A 19103-nucleotide genomic window follows, 5' to 3' on the forward strand; every position below is an offset into this window, starting at 1 on the left:
AACAATCTCAACTGCATTCTCAAGGAGCGGAGCCAGGGAGGGCGAGAAGGCATGTGTGTGGGAGGGAGCCTATGCCATGCAAAGGAGTGTTCACGTCTGCATGGTACAGCAAGGGACACCAGATGTTTTCTCTCTCCTCCTTACCTATACTGTGTCTCTCCCCCGCCCCCCCACTTCCTTTGGAGCCACCTCTCCGGCTCCTCTATTCCTCCCCATGAAGAACACTGAAGCCAGGAGCTCGAAAGGGACAAAAAGGGACCGAAATCACATGTATCCATGTCCGCCTCCAGCTCCTGTCCTAGAGATGTTGAAAAGCATTCTGGGATAGCAGGAGAAGGGAAACACAGACGTAAGCCAGCCTGGAATAATAGAGAGGCCAACGTACATCACCTGTTCTAGTCCTCCGTTATCCCACCCTCCCCCTTTACACCCGAACATGCAGAGCACCTGGGAGATGGGGTCATCAACAGGGTGGACATACCTGGTAAACTGCTATTGACAAGCTCAAGATACTGGTCCAGCGAGGTGAGGATTTTGTAGCCGGCGCTGTTGAGGACTATTCGAGGCTGAATCCCTCTGTCATAGGCCTAGAGAGGAAGGAGAGTCACTCTGTGGGAGCAGTTCCCAAAGCTGCTCAATCCAGGATCCATATCAAGCTCATGTCTCTGAAACCCTGTAAGGCAAGACCTGTGCCCTGCTCCTCGCCCTCATTTTTGGCAGGGGTTAATAGGCGAAGGCTTGTCCATACAGATCTTCTAGCGTCTGATTCTTGTGACGTGGGTGTGTGTGCGTGGGAACCTACTGTGGATGTGTGAAAGGTAACCAGGTCAGCAGATGCCTGCAGCCTTGCTGGTGGATTGTGATGGGGGAAAGGAAGTGGTTGTCTTTTGATACGTCTCCCACAGAAGTGCAATCAGAGAGACTGCTCCCTGCAGGGGATGTCCCATGCTGGACATCAGTGGGCTCCAGGGAATTCTACTGCATCAGGGGAACACGACATCTCAAGCTCAGCCGTCCCCACTGGCGAGGGAGTGTCCCAGCGCTCAGGACTGCTCTTCAACTGGTGCAGCAGCCAAAGGAATCATAGAATCATAGAATCTCAGGGTTGGAAGGGACCTCAGGAGGTCTTCTAGTCCAACCCCCTGCTCAAAGCAGGACCAAACCCAACTAAATCATCCCAGCCAGGGCTTTGTCAAGCCTGACCTTAAAAACCTCTAAGGAAGGAGATTCCACCACCTTCCTAGGTAACCCATTCCAGTGCTTCACCACCCTCCTAGTGAAAAAGTTTTTCCTAATGTCCAACCTAAACCTCCCCCTCTGCAACTTGAGACCATTACTCCTTGTTCTGTCATCTTCTACCACTGAGAACAGTCTAGATCCATCCTCTTTGGAACCCCCTTTCAGGTAGTTGAAAGCAGCTATCAAATCCCCCCTCACTCTTCTCTTCTGCAGGCTAAACAATCCCAGTTCCCTCAGCCTCTCCTCATAAGTCATGTGCTCCAGCCCCCTAATCATTTTTGTTGCCCTCCACTGGACTCTCTCCAATTTATCCACATCCTTCTTGTAGTGTGGGGCCCAAAACTGGACACAGTACTCCAAATGAGGCCTCACCAGTGCTGAATAGAGGGGAATGATCACATCCCTCGATCTGCTGGAAATGCCCCTACTTATACAACCCAAAATGCCATTAGGAAGCCAAGAAGTTGTTCAAAGCTTCCCTTTAGTTCCCCAGCTCTGTGACTCCAGCCTGGTTACTTAAGTCCATTTCTCAACTGGAGACGGCGGACGTGCTCCTGGAGGCCTTGCTCTGAAGCACTAAGTGCACTGAGCGTACTGGCTAAGCGTCATTCATGTGCAAGAGCTGTTTGAACAGCTGTTGCTGAAGGCTCCTCGGCAGGAGGAGAGCTCCTTTAAGGGGTACATTCCCTGGCAGGCGCTACCTGCGCTGAACAGGCCTCCTGGACAAAAACACCCACCACAAAGCAGAGAGGGAAGGGGAGAAGGGTGGAGAAGCAGTGAGGGCCTCACCAGTTTGTTCTCGTATAGCACTAGGCCGTAGTTGTGTGGCACGACGCTGAAGCGGTTTCGCCACTTCTTGTTTTCCTCCACGTACTGGAAGAGGTTCCCCGAGATGATGACGCGGTCCTCCAGAGGCACCTGCACAGAGGGGGAGACACAGCACAGTGAGCGGAGGAGGAAGAGAATTGATGGTACATTGAAGAAACCAAATTCAGGGGAGCCAAACCACATACGCCAGCTGGGGATCTGGCCTCTGGCCCTTATGCCAAAAAATGCTTAGCTCTTATACTGCATGGCGTTTTCTACCTACAGCTCAAGAGCTAGGTAAGCGTGATCCTCATTTTTTAGAGACAGGGAAGTGGCAGCAGAGAGGCAAAGCGACTTGCCCAAGGTTACACAGCAGGTCAATGGCAGAGCTAGGATAGATCCCAGGTCTCTTGATTCTCTGTCTGGAGAAATACTCCAAAGCCTAGAGCTGGAAGAGTCCAGTGGGTGCTAACGAACACCTCATACATCACACACTTGCCTTCAGAATCCTCATGCTCGTTACAATCCCCCTCCCGCTCCAGAAAAGCGCATCATTCAACTTATTGATCTGTATCACAGTAGCGCCTAGACCCCAATACAGATCACATATTATGGTGCAAGGCACTGCACGTAGCAAGAAACTCTCCCTGTGTGACCCACAACTCCCTTAATGCCAACTGGCAAGGACATTACAAGAATATACCGATTCGGGTCCATACATTCTGGCTCACCAAAGAATGTTCATGTGAGGTTTTCAAGGAAAGCCAGGGTCACACTGTAAAATGTATCTAGAGATACTATATAAGGAGTTATGTGTATATATACTGAAAAGACGTTCTTAGATTCTTATCACAGCAGAAGTGGAGAAACTGGTTCTCTCTTCCACATGAGAGGTTTATTCACTTGTCTCTGTCAGATGTAAATTAAACATTGTAAACTAGGACAGTGGATACCCATTTATATAGGACGTTATTGAAGTCAACAAGGAAGCAGCACAGAGGCAAAACAAGTCCCGGGTTGTTTTCCTGTCTCTGAGCACAGGACAATGAGCTTTGGGGATATAAATAGATGGCAAAGATAACACCCCTCATACTACATCTAGGATGTAAATGGGAAGTGCATTTTCATTCATGAAAACAGGATCTCAGCCAGCTTGGTTGAAGATGCTGCAGCAAGCGTAGGGTGAGATAAGCTTCTTTAGACAAGAGTTACGTTTAATCTCTAGAAAGCACGTTATGGTTTCGTTTTATAGGTAACCCTTTGTTTCCAACTCATTATCTCCCGACTCTTTAGTCTTTGATAATAAACCTATGGCTTTCACTATCAATATATCTCAGTGCTGTGATATTAACCAAGGTGCTGGATCCTGAGTTGACTCACACAAGCTAGTGCGTACAGTGATCTTTTGGGGACCGCAGACCTGGCATTTGTGGGAGCGTTGGGTGGATAAGCGGCTGAACACCACAGGGGAACGCTTCAAAGTGTCTCGGGGACTGGGGCGCACCTATTGCCAAGCTGCAAAGCAAAGTGAGGGCTGACAGAGCCCAGATGAGTGTGCTTGCACGACTAATAGGCTAGTGGTATCACGGAGCTGACACCCAGCAAAGCACAAGCAAGACACCCTTTTGCTGGAGGCAGGGGGTAGCAAAGGGACTCACAATCCTGGGTACCCCGAAACAGTCACACCCTACCCAGAAGGATTTATAATCTAACTGCGTAAGGCATAGCATTGGAGGTGAACAGATTAGTGGCCTACGGTCACACAGCAGGTCAGTGGTGGGAATAGGAGTCAGGTCATCCTTGTCCCAGTCTGGACAAAGACCCATCCATTGGACTAGGCGGCCTTCAACTTTCTCAGCTTTTTGCCCTGAAAGCTCCTGTGTGTTAGAACTTGTTATGTGAACTCAAACACAGACTTGCCCAATGATCCGAGAGAATTCACGTCTCAAGGGAATTTTTATGACCCATGGAATATAAACAAGAGCAAAAAGCACTTCTTGCGGAGAGTGTCTCTCTCTCAGTCTTGTAGCCAAGTTCTCAGCAATGAAAGTCAGCAAAAAGGATCAGTATTTAGGAGATATTAGACAGGCATAAGTGATCTAAATCCACAGACTCTGCCTCCCCCAAGTAATATTTCAGATGGGAAGCTGAGGCACAAAGACTAAGGATCCGTTTTCACTGCAGAGTTAACTCAGGCTCCTGCCACACACAAAACCCTCTCAGCTGAGTTTAGGGGTGCTTTTAAGCAGGCTAGCTGGCCTGGCTGGGGGTGCGGGTTAGAGCTCAGGTTCCACTTTCACTCTGGCTGGCAGTGACGCACCCACTTTGCAGCGAGGACTCAGGCTAAGCCATTTGAATGCTGATAATCCACCAATGCCTTCCCGCAATGCCCCCCCTTGTGTCCAGAAGGACAGACAAGTCCTCCCACAATTCACTGGGAACGAATCATACAGCAGCCCAGCTGACTGCAGCACAAAGCACCATGGGATATACCTCCAGCAGTCCTAGCGACACATGGGGAAGCATGGCACCAGTGAGGATGCAGTAACTGATATGGCTTTGCAGGGGGGTTGCTCACACCTAAACTAGGCTAACTCAGTTGCTGATCACCCGAGTTAACCCTACAGTAAGGGATCACCGTAAAGGGATGTCTACACTGCACGGTAAGCCCAGGGTTAGAACTCAAGTTAGCAGATCATGGGTTTGTTAACCCAGGGCTTGAGCATCTATGCTCATTTGTAACCCCACGTTAGGAAGTGTTGAACCCTGAGACCCAACCTGGGGCTCTAGCATCTACACTGTATTATGCAGGCCCAAGTCCAATCACCCTTACCCCAGACTTCCTAGCGTCCTCCAAAAAACGTGGCAGCCTTAGCCCTTTGTTCGTGGTGCAACATGGGAAAACTTGACTGTCCAGAGGACAAAAAGTTGGTCCATGGGATACTTTTGGCAGACTCCCAGACCCTGAGTCCGAGGGGCTGTATTTACACTGCAAAGCAATAGGGTTTGAATCCTGGGTCCCAGCTTGGACCTCCATGCAGTCCTGGGACTCTGAGTTAAAGCAATGTGTTACACTTGAGCCTCAGTTCAAACCCTGGACTTACACTGCAGTGTAGACATAACCTCAATGGTTTGTCCAAAGTCTGTGGCAGAGCAGGGAATTGAACCAGGATCTTCAGAATCCCAAGCTAGCGCTCTAGCCACTGGACCACCATTCAGAGGCAGAACAAGTTAAAAAGTAACACCAACTTGGATGCTACTGTTGCTCACACTCTTTTTCTCTCCCCAGCCTTTTAATATATTCACTAAGTTGTTTTTTTTAAACAACTTTCTTGTAGGTGTGTCACATGTCAGTGGGAACAAACAACAAGGTAAACTGAGTGGCAAAATATATAGGGCAAAACCAGATCAGCATCCACCAAGACAGACAGAAGTTTTCCTCCGCTCTTTCAGTTCTAGTAATCTGGGTGTTGCCTGTACCAATACGAGGTATAAAATGTCAGATAAAAGTGTAATTGTTAACTTGACAGTGTCCCTTAAAGAGACTTGCCTGTGGTCACACAGCTAGACCAAGGCAGAGCCATAAAAAGAACCCAGGAGTCCTGTTTCCCGTAATCAACCTTCCCTCTAGGGTCATTATCCAGGGTTTTATAGCAACAGTAAATAGACTGACTAATTCTATTTAAAAAAAAAGCATCATGCAGTTCTACTTTTCCAAGGTACTTGGAAGAAAAGTGCAAGTAGAAAATACAGTTAAGGAGGTGACGAATTCAAGGAGGTGGGTCGATTAATGGTAAGCTAATCATTAGGCAAACAAGTGGGGTTTTCGACAGTCATCATCATTCATTCATTCATGCCCGTCACCCCAACCGGGGTATGGGCCGCCAACCACAGATCTCCATAGGATTAAAAGCCCAAGTGGGGAGAGAAGCGCATGGAAACCCAAGGCCTGGTACACAGACTATGCAATAGGACATTCAGCGAGAACACCCCACTGCATACACCCTCTGAACAAGATCCCTCACACCCCCATGCAGGTAATGGGATGAGAAGATTTTAGGTGGAGCCTCCGTAGTCAGGAGTGAGTAAGTTTCTCTAGCAGGATGGCTTGTCGCAGTCTGTGCTCAGAGCACCGCCCGATAGCCAGAGCTGCAGAGCCCCTCTGAGGTCAGCCTTGCACTCACGGGGTGTGGCATGAATGCGATGCACATGGGTGGTGGCTCTTTAAAAACCAAGTGCTTATTTACAGCAGATGCCCTGTGCAGGCTGAGGCCAGACCCAGCTGGATACAATGTTCAGACAAACCCTTTGGTGCTGAAGTTGATGTACCAGATCCCCTGGAGAAAGGAGCTGGGGTTTCAGTGCTAGCCACCTACAGGACCAGCATGTCAGACTCCAAGCAATGGAAATCAAGGCAGCCCCAGCCCATTTAACATCACTGGTCCTCTTGGGATTATACGAGGAGACCACTAACATCAGCCCCTGCAATCAGCACATACTGACCCCGCCACAGGACATGAGTCACTGTTACAGCCAGTCAGTGTCCATAGACTCCAGTGGCTGCTGGCCACAGGGACACAAATCCCGGTCCACTATGCCCAAGCATGAGACCGCACCTCATTTTGGAGCAGAAAAGCAGATCTGCCACCTCCTGTGGTGACCTGCTATTGATTCCTGCAAGTCTTTGACCAAAAAATGCCACCAAGTCATGAAAAGCCAGAGGTGTGGCCTGTGATAGAAGATGACCAAGGGCTTGTCTACACAGGGTCACTGGACCAGAATAGCTAGTGTGGAGCAGATTACTCCGTAATAGCTACTCCAGTCTCCCTAAACCTGTCGTGAGCCACAGTAGCCACCCCACATCAGGGCAAGCCCACTCTCCTGGTAGCCTGGAGTGAGGCCAGCAACAGGAGGTTGGAATGCCCAGATTTCCTGGGACCCCACGTTCTACTCTCTCCTCCTTTCTAAAGGAGAATCAGTGCAGTTCACACGGTGCAGACGTCCTTCAGAGGACATCTTACAACCAGAATCCCTGCCTGCTGAGCATGTGCATTCACGCTCTCACAGCATCATCTGTAACAGCAGAAGTTTGCCCTGGGGTCCTTGGCCAACAATCCCCTGGCCCATGCCAAGCGCCAGTTTGCCGCCACTTTCCCCCTGCCCCAACTGACCCAGCCAAGCATGTCTATGGTTTGAGTGCTTTGGGATCCTGAGGGATCAAAGGTCCTAGATAAGTGCAAGTTATTCCATGGAGCGTCTGTCCGGCCGGGCGGGCGTTTGTCCCTGGGCAGAGAGACAGCAGTGCAATTATGTGCTTCAATAGTTTACATTCGGGAGAGCAGGGGATCGGCTGGAACACCAAGCTTATTTTATAAAATAAACCAACCAACCAAACAATGGGCTGCTGCAAACAGCTGAAGGATAATTGATCCGTCTTCCTGCAGCTGCCAGTTACCATAATTACTCAAGAGGTGCTGCACCCCCCAATAACAGAACCCTTTAAATATTTTTGTGGTGGCTCATTTAACACAGTTAACAGGTGATCCAGGAGACTCCTGGGGCCTGACATCCCTCTACCCCCTCGCCCCCTGCCAGAATGAACACATTATCTTGCAGGAGGTAGTTAATGGCACTGTCATATGGGACAGCGTTACCCACACCAGGACCAGGGGAGGGAAAGAGGCGGAGGTGACACCAGCCATGTAAGCAGGTTGGTGGAGGGTGTGGTTGAATGATGGGTGCAGATCATATTTAAGGATTTAGGGTGGGGGAGGTCCAAACACACCCATTCCCTGGTATCGTCAAATCCAGGTCCCTCCACTGGCTTTATAGGGATACTCATGTCTCTGCTTTGTCAGGAAGAACAAAGAATTCGGTATTTTAATTATTTAAAAATTCCCCCAAAATATTGAGGATCTCCAAGCGCTTCACGAACGCGCAGCCAGGCAGCACTTTCAGTGTTAGCCAGGTTTGAAGATGGGGGCACTGAGGCAGAGAGAGCCTGCTTAAGAGACTTGCCCAAAGTCACCGAGTTAGACACGGAACACGCAGCTCCTGACTTCCAACCTGGGCTCTAACCACTACGTTCTCACTGAGAGAACGTGTGGGCAGACCAGAGACCTTGCTGAATCTCAGCCTAAGCAGGAAGTGCCGGAAGGGCCCGGGATCTAGACACGCCCAGTGTGCGTCTGTGCTTCCAGTTTGCACCACTCTGCCGAGTGCTGGAAACAGGCATCGCATGACAACACGCCATGGCCTCTGGTGAGCGCTTACAGCTCATCGGCCCCACCAGCCTTACTGGCCAAACTGCCGGTTGGGCCCTCTGACCCCGAGTCAGGACGTTTCCCGCTTCGACTGTGCAGAACACCGGCCAGTCAGGCAATTTCTAGAGGCAACCGGGACATCAACTTCCCTTGGGCTATCTGGCAACTGCCTTCCTAGGTCTCTGTTTTCAGTGTATTGCAGGGGGAGTAGACCCCGCAGGTGTACGCCGAGATCAAGATCTTCCTCTTCTCTCAACTCCTACAAGCGATAATCCTAAAATCCAACCGCCGTTAATGAGTTTCTCCCCATCCCGGTATGAGCCAGAAGAGGAAGCCAGGTTGTGAAGTTAAAAAATACATTGGCGTGTCCAGGGAGGTCAGAGATTCAGCAAGGGAATTTCCCCGGGGAACGGGGATAAGAGCAGCCAGGTGATATCGCCTTTAGAGACCGATCGCAAGCAAGGAGGCTGAAAAGGGACAGCAAGAGACGCCGTATTTATTCGTTTGTTAGTGAGCACAGTTGGTCTGACACCCACAGCACATGATCGCTCACATGCGCACAGCATCTGGGCACACGTTGCTTCTGCTCAGTGTCCCATCACCCATTATCCTACGAGCAGGGCATGGCTGGCTTGCCCATATTAGTAAAGCGTCTCTAAGCTCTAGATACAAGGGAGTGACTCCCGGATGACTAGCGAGGCCTGAGCGGCCTTCCTCAGATCTGCAGCGGGGCGCAGGGTTTCGTAGCGTCTCATGTTGCCAACACCTGAGCTTGTCCAGCTCTCAGGTTGGCGACTTCCTCTCTACCCGCTTGCCCACAAGTTGCCATCACTAGTCCCAAGTCCTCAGACATACGGAGCCAGGCAGTCCAGGCAACCAGCCAACAGCAGCGATGACTAACGCTGTGCGCTGGGGCTCCGCAGGGACCCCACAAGTCCAGCTCTCTGTACGGCAGTTGATTTTTAGGGGCTTGTGGGATAAAGGGAGACAATTACAGCACGTCCCCAATCAGGAACTGAAAGACCACGAGACTACAAGAGCGACGTCATCTTTAATACCAAGCAATGGCCCACGAACGTTATAGGGCTCCGCGTGCGGCGTTCCAACGCTGACTGGAGTGAAATGCCTGTTGAATCAAGACTGATCATTGCAGGCTGGAACCTGTAGTATCCATAGGCTGCACCTCTGTATTAGAGATGAAGCCAGCTGCAATCTGTTCTGTTTTACGAACATTATGTGCAGCGTTCTGGGTGGACAGAGCACAGTAGCCATGGCTTTAGCCCGTCGCTAAAGGAAACCAGGTCAGAGTCTAGAGAAGTCCTGCTCTCAGATTGCAGTCCCCCTACCCATCTACTTTTACATGGCACGTTCAGCACGTCTTGCATCATTGCTTTCCACTTAGGGGCAAATACCTTTTTCTCACCTGCTCTGCAACTACAGGATGCAATATGCAGAGTCCAAACTCGCTCCCTTGCTGGGGATTGGCTTCACAAACTTTATCTCTGTGTGTTCAGCTCAAACCTCCTGCCTCTGACTGCTCCTAGGGTTCCTCCCTTAGGACCGCTCAGCTCATACCCTAGATCCTCACTCCCTTATTATCCAGGCGAGGTAATAAACCACCTGCCCTGGTGAGTCAGCAGAAGCCACTTCACACCCCACCTTCCTGGAAAAGGGTTTCAGGCAAACATTGCCTGCCTGTTATGCTCTCCCCCGCCTCCCCCACACACAATCTGAGAGCTACTGAGCAGAGATCTCGGAGTTAATCTGAATTTAAAAGGCAAGTTACAAGCTCAGGACATGATAGCTCAGCTTCACTCCCCTCTCTACCCCCTTCCTTGCGATTTCCATTTAGCGAGGCCTTGGTGTCAACCAGAGACACATTAATCCACAGGGCCTCATTAAGCAGGGACACCGTCATTCTGGCAGGCTGCCCAGGCAGGGATATCAAAAGCAGGCTGGGAGGCGGACAGCGCTGAGAAACTCAAATTGCTCCTATGGGTGCCTGGCAGGAAGAACGGAGGGTTTGTTCGTGAACCAAATCCTCGTGCTTCCTGGAGGGGTCCCATCCTTGCAGCGCTCCTTCAGAACAGGACCAGGCGACTAACTGGAAGCCAAGTCACAGCCACAAGCCGGCCTTTCCCAAAGCAGCAAGTGGTCCAAACTCCTCTGGGGCCAGAGTTCCAAGGGCTCAGCACCTCCAATCAGGGCCAGATTGGAGAGTGTGCTCAGCACCCAGCGTGCCAACGATCCTGGCCCCGGCTGTGGGTGCTGAGCCCTGAAGATTCTGCCCCCAGCATAGGAAGGGCTGATCGCACACCCTGCTCCAAGTACCGGGGGTTGATCTCCCTGCACCTGGAGTCAATGAGCGTGATGGCTTCTCAGCACCATTCAGGATCAGGCCAAAGATTTGGCTCTGCAAGCCAGCAATCACCTCTGGAACCTGGTATGGCTGGAGGTTTCGCAGCGACCGGGAGAAGCTAAACTGATCTCCCCGCAGCAGATCAGCAGTGGAATGTCCTATTTATATAATCATCTGGTTTTAAAGTTACACCATGTCCCTGACCTCTGCGACTCGCTTCCATTTCTCAGACATTCCACAGCCGCTAGCTGGGATTTATGACACAGGCAACCTTTAAGCGGCACTCACTGAGAGGGCTGGATGTATCCGCGTTTGGTGATGCACCCAGCACTTGTGAATGCTGGGGCCTCGTTCCTCACAGGGGTCTCATTCATCCCCTGTTTATTTTGCTTAACACACCCACTGAGCGGACTGTAACATGCACCTGCACCACCCTCTATTGTGACATCCTTACTGCTACGGGACAGGCTAACACCCAGAGCTGGATACATACCACGCAGGTTACGTGTGTGTCTCGTCTGCTCTACACCCAACATTAAAGATGCCACAATATTTTCCAGAAGAGTAGGCCTGAGCCTGAGTCACATGGGCTAGATGTTCCCTTTCCCCATGAGATTGTGTACAGTGTGCCATTACGTGGTTGCCCTCCACCCCAGAGGTGGCTGCATTACAGTACTGGGCACTCAGCACTATGTGCTTATTTGGGGTTTGAGTCTGAACACTCTCGGTGCTTGTGAAGAACTTTGGGATCCTAAAGAAAAAAAAAAAAATCCTCCTCCACCCTGACCTGAACCCAGCCCCAGCTCCCTTCACCCCATATCAGAATCAGTGAAAGGCTGGTGAATTCCACTAATACCGCAGTTGCGTGGTGTCTCTCTCTCTATTAAGGGTGGAACATACAGTTGTCTTGTCCATCCTAGACTTTACCCACCGTCACGACTCCAGCGGTGAGCATGAGCGATGAACAGGGATCCAAAAGCAGCAGATGTTTAGCGATCATGATGCCATCTGTCATTGAGCCTTTGTTATGGTGGCACCTAGCTGCTCCTAATCAAAGTCAGGCCCCATTGTGCTAGGTGCTGTACAAACTCAGTCTCAGCTCCAAAGAGTTTACAAAACCGGCTCTCAGGAGAGTTCCCATCAGCAGGGCAGCGCTGGTAACAGCCAGGGCCGGCTCCAGCATTCGGCGGCAGGGCCTTCCCTCTGAGAGGGACTGAGGGACCTGCCGCCAAATTGCTGCCGAAGAGCCGGGCGTGCCGCCCCTTTCCGTTGGCCGCCCCAAGCACCTGCTTCCTTCACTGTTGCCTGGAGCCGGCCCTGGTAACAGCAATGGCTGGAACTCTCAGGGAAAAAGAGGCTACTGTAGACCCAGTCAGGGAGGTTATCTTGTAACAGGAAAGTGGGGTGCCTTTGGTTCCCTGTGCCCAGCATCCATGGCTGGGCTCCCTGTCTTCTTCTGGACACCCCCATTCACTCACACCTCCTGTGGCTGCACTTTGCCAGTTAATCAGCATTGTGAGCTCTCCCCAGAGACGCCAGCATTCCTACCATGCAGGCAAGCATGCACGAGAGGGTGTAGGCGTCCAGAGAAGTTACTTAGCCCCCTTGGGACACACCTCTAGTTCTGAATCCAGGTCCTGTGGAGGAGACTGCGGGAACAGGAGCAGGACTCAAGAACAGAAGGCCTGTTCATTGGGACAGCAGCTGTGTGTATGATCCTCTGGGCACGCCTCTGAGTTACCGTTACCTAGCGAGGCTGCACTGCCACATCCCTGTTCTCACCTGCACTGCCGCATGCGCTGACAGGTACGAGGCCCGCCACGCCAACTCCAAAGGCCAGGCTAGCCCCACCAGCCTCCACTTCCCTTACGAGAGCTCACCAGTATTGACAGCGAGTTTCTGATCGTTCCCATCAAGAACACTGTGCCTCCAAGCGCTATACAGAGCTACTGCAAACACCCCCCTTCCAGAGCCAGGCGAGGCGGACAGAGGGAGAGAGAAATGAGGAGGCGCGGGCCAGGGAGAAGAGAGGTTTCCAGCAGCGATGTGAAGTTACAATAGATGTACTGGGTTGCTCTTCTGACTCTCCAAGGCGACTGTTCTGGACCGGAAGGCGGTCTGGCTGCAGAGAAGGAGGCTCTTGCGCTAACAGAGCTGTTACAACAAGATGACAAAGATGGCTGGCACTAACTGAACAGCTACAGAGGAAGCAAAAAGCAGCCCTCAGGATCCCTTGCAATGCCATGGAGAGCAAGTGTCGGCACGTGGGCTGGGCTGGCAGCCGAGGTGACCGAAGGAGTGTCCCAGATCCAGAGCATTGCACTGGCAGGGCTACAAAGGCCATCAAGCCACGTGCTTCATTTTGTTCCGGAACATTCCCGTTTCGCGGCCACAGAGTGGCAGTGGTGGGGCTCAGGAAGAATCCCAGAGCGCCTCCCCAGATGGAAACTCTGGATAAACAAAATACAAACACACTGAAGTGTTTAGAGCAGAGGCTGCGACTGGTGCCAGTCTTAATGCTCTCTAAACCGGCTCTCGCGTGAATCACTGCTGTGGGAGGGGAACTCGGGCCCAGCAGAGCTGTTTCCCATTGCGTGTTCACTTGAGTTAACGACCATTACAAAAGACACTTTCAAGACAGTAACCAGATAGTCCAAAGCTGCTGCAGCCGGCCACGATGGGCACACGCTTTGCAGGCCCGGAGCACGAGCCAGACCCTGGTTAACGCATACTCCACCCTTTCATGAAGAGTTGTGAAGCGCCTGGAGGTCGTTGGAGGGAAGGTACCATGTAAACAGGCCTCAAATGCCCCCCACAAGGCTGTTCTCCCCTACTTTACCAGAGGGGGAAAGTGGCACAGAGTGGGAGAGAGATTTGCCCAAGGTCACACAGCAAGTCTGTGGCAGAGAAAAAGGAAAGCTCCCAGATCCTCCAACCCACAATCCTGTGCCTTGACCACATGAGCATCTTCTCCCTGGCAGTCCTGATTTAGGTGGAGTGGCATGTGTACAAGAGACAACTTGGCCCTAGAGTCCAGACCACCACACCCGCATCTCATTTCAGTCTAGAACTCGGAAGCTGCTGGCCAGATTCTCCTGGGGCCCCCGCAAAGCCCACGGCTCTCAGCACCATCCTGAGCAGCGGCATCTATGCGCTTGCAGAGGGATCGCACTGAACTATGTGAGCAATGGGCAGACGTTTAACCCACCTGGAGCCAGAAGGTTGTTGCAACACAGAGCCATTCTTCTCAGAGTGATCTTATCCTGCGTATAAATTCCCCTCTCCTGCCCATCCCCGTTCATCCTGCCCCATGTTTGTAACAGTCAGTCCTGGAAGTATTAGACTCTGAATGGGCGACAGGTAAATGAAATTTACCGAGGGGATGTTAAAAGATAGACAAGCGGGGCCCATGCTTGCTGATAATTAAAATCTACCAAGCGAGCACGCGCTAAATGCGCTAATCAAATAGCATTATCCGGTGCAATTCGGCTTCTGAAACGCCACTTCCAAACATTATATGTGAGGGTTTGGTTTGTTTCCTGCTAGTAAAAGAGTCAGACAGACTAATATGGATACTCATTTCTAAGTATCAGCTGAAATCAAAACTAATCCTTCCCAGCCTAATTATAGGCCCAGAAGGAGCGATTTCCCTTCCCTCTTCTAACCAAAGGCTTCCAACCTCGCACAGCCTGGTATTTCCTGTCTCTGGCTCTTTGTTTATGGTTGAAGTTCACATTCTCTTCCCCCTGCAGTGGGAACAGGTCTGAGCTGCAGACAGGATGAGTGGCTCCACTGAACGGGTGAAGAATTGAAACCCAAATGCTCCTCCCCACCCTGGAAAAATATCAGCCAGAGTGGAAACAATGCAAACCTAGCTTGAATCTTAAAGGTCTCCAAGATTCAGTCTTGGGCAGCAGCCCAAAAAGGAGGGTGCGACCCTACCCACTATACCCATCAGCAACAAACATCACAAGGGTGTCTATACTCTGGAAGTTTCTGAAACCTTCCTGTTTGTAACATAGCACGAGAGACGGAACTCATGATGCTTGTCTGTCTGCAGGGCCAGGGCTACATCTACTTGGACTGCAAGCTCTTTGGAGCAGGGATGTTTTGTGTTGTGTTTGTACAGCACCTAGCACAATGGGCCCATGACTGGCGACTCTCTCAGTGCAACCGCAATACAAATCAATCTGTGCATCAGTAGTTGCGTGTTGATCAGAAGTGCCTCTGAGCAAGGCCCAGACTCCAGTCAGACTACCACCAATTGCAATAATGCATTCGTTTTAGACTGTACCTTGGTCCTCCTAGCCCAGGGGTAGGCAACCTATGGCACGCATGCCGAAGGCAGCACGCAAGCTGATTTTCAGTGGCACTCACACTGCCCGGATCCTGGCCACCGGTCCAGGGGGCTCTGCATTTTAATTTAATTTTAAATGAAGCTTCTTAAATATTTTAAAAACCTTCTTTACTTTACATACAACAATTGTTTCATTATATATTATGCACTTATAAAAAGAGACCTTCTAAAAACGTTCAAATGTCTGACTGGCACGCAAAACCTTAAATCAGAGTGAGCAAATGAAGACTCGGCACAGCACTTCTGAAAGGTTGCAGACCCCTGTCCTAGCCTATCGCACACCACAGGTTAGCTGTGCTAATTAACTTTGTGCTCTAGTACATGACGAGCTTAACTCTTTAGCTGCTGGCTCATTTCAGTGTGACCTCTAGAATAATAAAGCTAGTCAGTACTGGCAGGGGCAAGGTGCTCAAAGCTTCCTGCTTCGGTCTCCAGCGCTTTGCCTAGCTCCAGTTGCATCTGGAGACTGGAAAAGCAGGCGTGTGATTTTACACGAGGGGGATGGGAGGCCGGAGGGAACGGATGGCAGGCTATGCTCTGAATATAGGAATTTGCATACTTAGTCAGACCAGTGTCCATCTGGTCCAGTACCTGCCTGACACTGGCCAGTAGCTCATGCCTCAGAAGGTGGTTTACTGCCTGCTTTGGGGTCAAATGGGAGAATCTGTCTCCCCAGCATTAGGTCTCCAAATCCCTCTAGTTAGGGAAACTGGCTTATGCCCTGAAACAGGATATTTAACATCCCTTCCCAAATTTGTCAGCAACGGCTGTAACGGCACCTTCTCGTTATCCATGTAAGGATCCAATCTCTGACGCTCTCGTCCCTAGCCCCATGCTGCAGGGAGCACGCTTCTGGATGCAAAACCGCCATCATCTATGCAGATGGGAATTCTCTCTCAGATACGCCTATCCGCCCGGAGCTCACTCCCTCGAACGTCTGGGGCACCTCAGGCAAGGTGCCTGTGCTGCTCCATACTGGCAGCTTGGAGCTACAATGGGCATTAGGAGTCAGACATACAAGGGAGTCCCGTGAAAGGCAAGGTGGGGCTGCAATGCACAGCACCTCCAGGGAGCCCATTCACTCCCTCTGCGGCTAGGGGAAATGAATCACATTGCACAAAGCCGCAATTAAGTCACTTGACTCACTTGGGAAGGAAAAGCCAAGGCTGGAACTTGGGCCAGAGCCAAGCTGCGGGGTGAAAGGCCTGTACCTGGAGTAGGAGTCCCAGAAGCTAGAAGCTTCTGCTCCCCCAGAACGAGCCCCGGAGCTTCAACCACCTACGGTGGGACTGGCCGCTCGCCGTGCCCCCCTTCAAACACACATCCCATAAGCACAAGGGTTCAGCTCCACCGCCGCAGTTTGGCTGGACTTGCTGGAAGAACTTGGCCTTTCCCCACTAGAGAGGTGAAATTTTCCACTCCAGCTTTCTCCCGGATCTCACACTGGAAGATCCCCACCAGGGAGGCCCGCTCTCACAGCACTGAAAAATGCATCATTGCTGATGCTCCTGGCAGCAGACTGGCCTGGGGCATCTGCCTCCCATCCCCGTGAGCCCATCTTTCAGCTACATTTGGACATGCACAAAGCTCCCAGAGCCAAAGCTCCTTCGACACCGAATCTGGATCCGCCGAATTCTGTAGCCCATCCCCATTTCTGCGTTCAGGTCTGAGTGCGAACATGTTGCAGGGAGCAGCAACACAAGCCAGCATCTGTGAGCCAGAGATCCCAGGACAGGGCAATGCTCAGAGGAAGCCTGTTGAGGAGCCTCTCCCTTACCTTGCGGTGGAGCAGCTGGGACTGCGGCCCTCCATTGCCCTCGATTTCATACCGGACGCTGTTGAAGAGCGCGACTCCATACTGTTCCTCGTAAAACTGGCAGAATTCCCCCAGCACCTTCCCGGTTTTCTCTGAAAGTCAAAATGGAGAGAGGTTTAACACAGATCGCCTGACTTCAAAACATCTCAAAACCCCCACAGACACGCAGGCTACAAACCCCCTCCCCCATCTGCTGGGGAGACTCCTCGAGTCACTTTGCACTTTAACATGAAAACCTGGGACTGGTCCGAGATTATTAGTAAGGAAGTGTCTCACTTCCTGCAGCTGTGGGGGACTATCTACCAGCTAAAAGCAGCCCTATCATGATGGTTAGCATATCACTGGCCATCTGTTTGTGGGCTCATGGGCGGGGGGTGTTAGTGGAATCATCTTACTCCGATGAGCAGCCGGTGGGTTACTGACTAATCCATACACACTCTATTGCATTAGCAGGACTTGTGCTCATTTCTCCTCCTAGTCTAGATAGCTTCCACATTTAAAACAACCCCCTCTCCCGCTACATCCAACTTTTCTTTTGATCACAATACTCCTGGAAGACCTATGCTGAAGAACTCACTTGCACCTAGGCTAGGACCATGTAGTCTCCCAGTTTGCAATAAACGGCTCTTCACGGTGTCTGCCTGCATTTCTACTGCACACGTCACTGTGCCAGATGCATAAGCAGGAGTCCTTCTGCCCTGACCATCCAGCCCTTTCTTGCATTAGTGGTTATGCCAAGTGGGGTCACTTTGGCATATGCCGCCCACATGCCCCACTCTTAGCTCTTGGAGGGATGGACAGGAAGAGGCATGAGAGAAAGATGGTGCTTTTGCTACTTTTTGGGTGCAACGTGACAGGCTCATGCAGGGCACTGATCACTGGGGAATTCCACCTCTACCAAAAATGTCTTAAAAACTGTCTTCCGAGTGGCCCGGGTAACCTCAAAGTCCATCACCTGTTGTGTCACTTCAGTGCTGCCTGTTTCCTCCCCCTCCCGTTCTGAATGTGCCAGGAGAAGTCAGCCAACCAGAGGCCATCTGGGAAGTTTCTAGCACACCCCACAGTCCAGCCCGGTTATGGAAGGAATCCCACCAAGTGCCCACGGGAGCTGCTCCAGTGCACCTGCCAGCAGCCTATCATTCACACGCTGCCCAGGAGGCCTTCCCTGCCTGAAGGGGAGGTTCCATCCTCTTACTGCAGGACACTTTTCACCTGCATGTGCCCAGTCTGGCCCCAAACCCAGCTCTCTCATTGGTGAAGGGAGGGCAGCTTTCACCACATGCAACCTGCCCCCGGGTGCAGGCGCTCAGCACATCCTACTGAATCAAACAGCCCTGGGCCGGGTGAGTCACATTTCCATCAGCGTCCGATCTGCAAACAAACCCGAATCGTGCCACTCGGAATGGAGTGGTGAATAAGGGCATGTGGGCAGACTGTGCCACTCAAAATATTTTCCCATTCCTAGTGCCAGCAATACCAGTGACCTTTGCCAGGAGGCAGAGCTGGCCAGCGCCCAGAGTGCCGCCCTCCCTACTGGGAGTCATGCTCCTGTCTTTGGAAGCAGAGGCCAAGATGCAGAGTAGAGGGATGCAGGAAAGACTCCTACAGAGACTCCAGAAACCCTGGTTTGCTCATATAGCGTCAGGTGGGAACTCAACAACAGTTTTGTTTCATACGAGAACAGTCACTGGTGGACTTGGGGCAAGAGATGGTGGAATTCACAGGGGAATTTTAGTACAACGTACCCCTGGGACCAGGTGACAATATATTCAAAACGAAGGTCTGCTCTACAGTTAAACTTGTTATTAGCATAGCTGTGTTGGTCAGGGCTGTGATTTTCATGCTGGTATAAACCCTGATATACAGGCATAAGAGTGCTCTTGCCAGCATAGCTTTTGTCTCAGGGAACTGGCGAGTTCCCACGTCTCAAGGAATCACTATGCCGGGAGAAACTCTGTTATACTGGTATAAGCTGTTTCTGCACTATGAAGGTTTGCCAGTATAACTCTGCTGGTATAGTTATGCCAGCAAAAACTTTTCTAGTGTGGGCAAGGCCCCAGGTGTCCCTCCTGCCCTGCTGCCAGTCTAACACACAAGCTGTTCCATACCAAAAGAAGAACTTTCTATCGGGGTGGCAAATACTCGGTAACTTACATTGGCATGAACCAGTCAGCCTCTACCACCGACGCTCCCCCACCACCACCCAGCCAGGATTTCTCCGTTGTGTCACAGGCCAGATACTGACTGCAGTTCAAGATTCTT

The 19103-nt window shown here is 51.3% G+C and overlaps 1 protein-coding gene across 1 annotated transcript in view; it reads right to left on the reverse strand.

The window, feature by feature from the left end:
- The window catches only part of NIBAN2 (niban apoptosis regulator 2), a 99027-nt gene that overhangs the window by 33730 nt on the left and 46194 nt on the right, over positions 1-19103 (reverse strand). Inside the window, exons 2-4 of the mRNA XM_039506736.1 lie at positions 16803-16933; positions 2029-2157; positions 482-587 (exon numbers count right to left, since the gene is read on the reverse strand). Of these exons, the coding sequence (XP_039362670.1) occupies positions 482-587; positions 2029-2157; positions 16803-16933 (366 nt within the window). The remainder of the gene's footprint in view (positions 1-481; positions 588-2028; positions 2158-16802; positions 16934-19103) is intronic.

Source organism: Mauremys reevesii, linkage group 19, assembly GCF_016161935.1.
Source record: "Mauremys reevesii isolate NIE-2019 linkage group 19, ASM1616193v1, whole genome shotgun sequence".
Lineage (NCBI taxonomy): Eukaryota > Metazoa > Chordata > Testudines > Geoemydidae > Mauremys > Mauremys reevesii.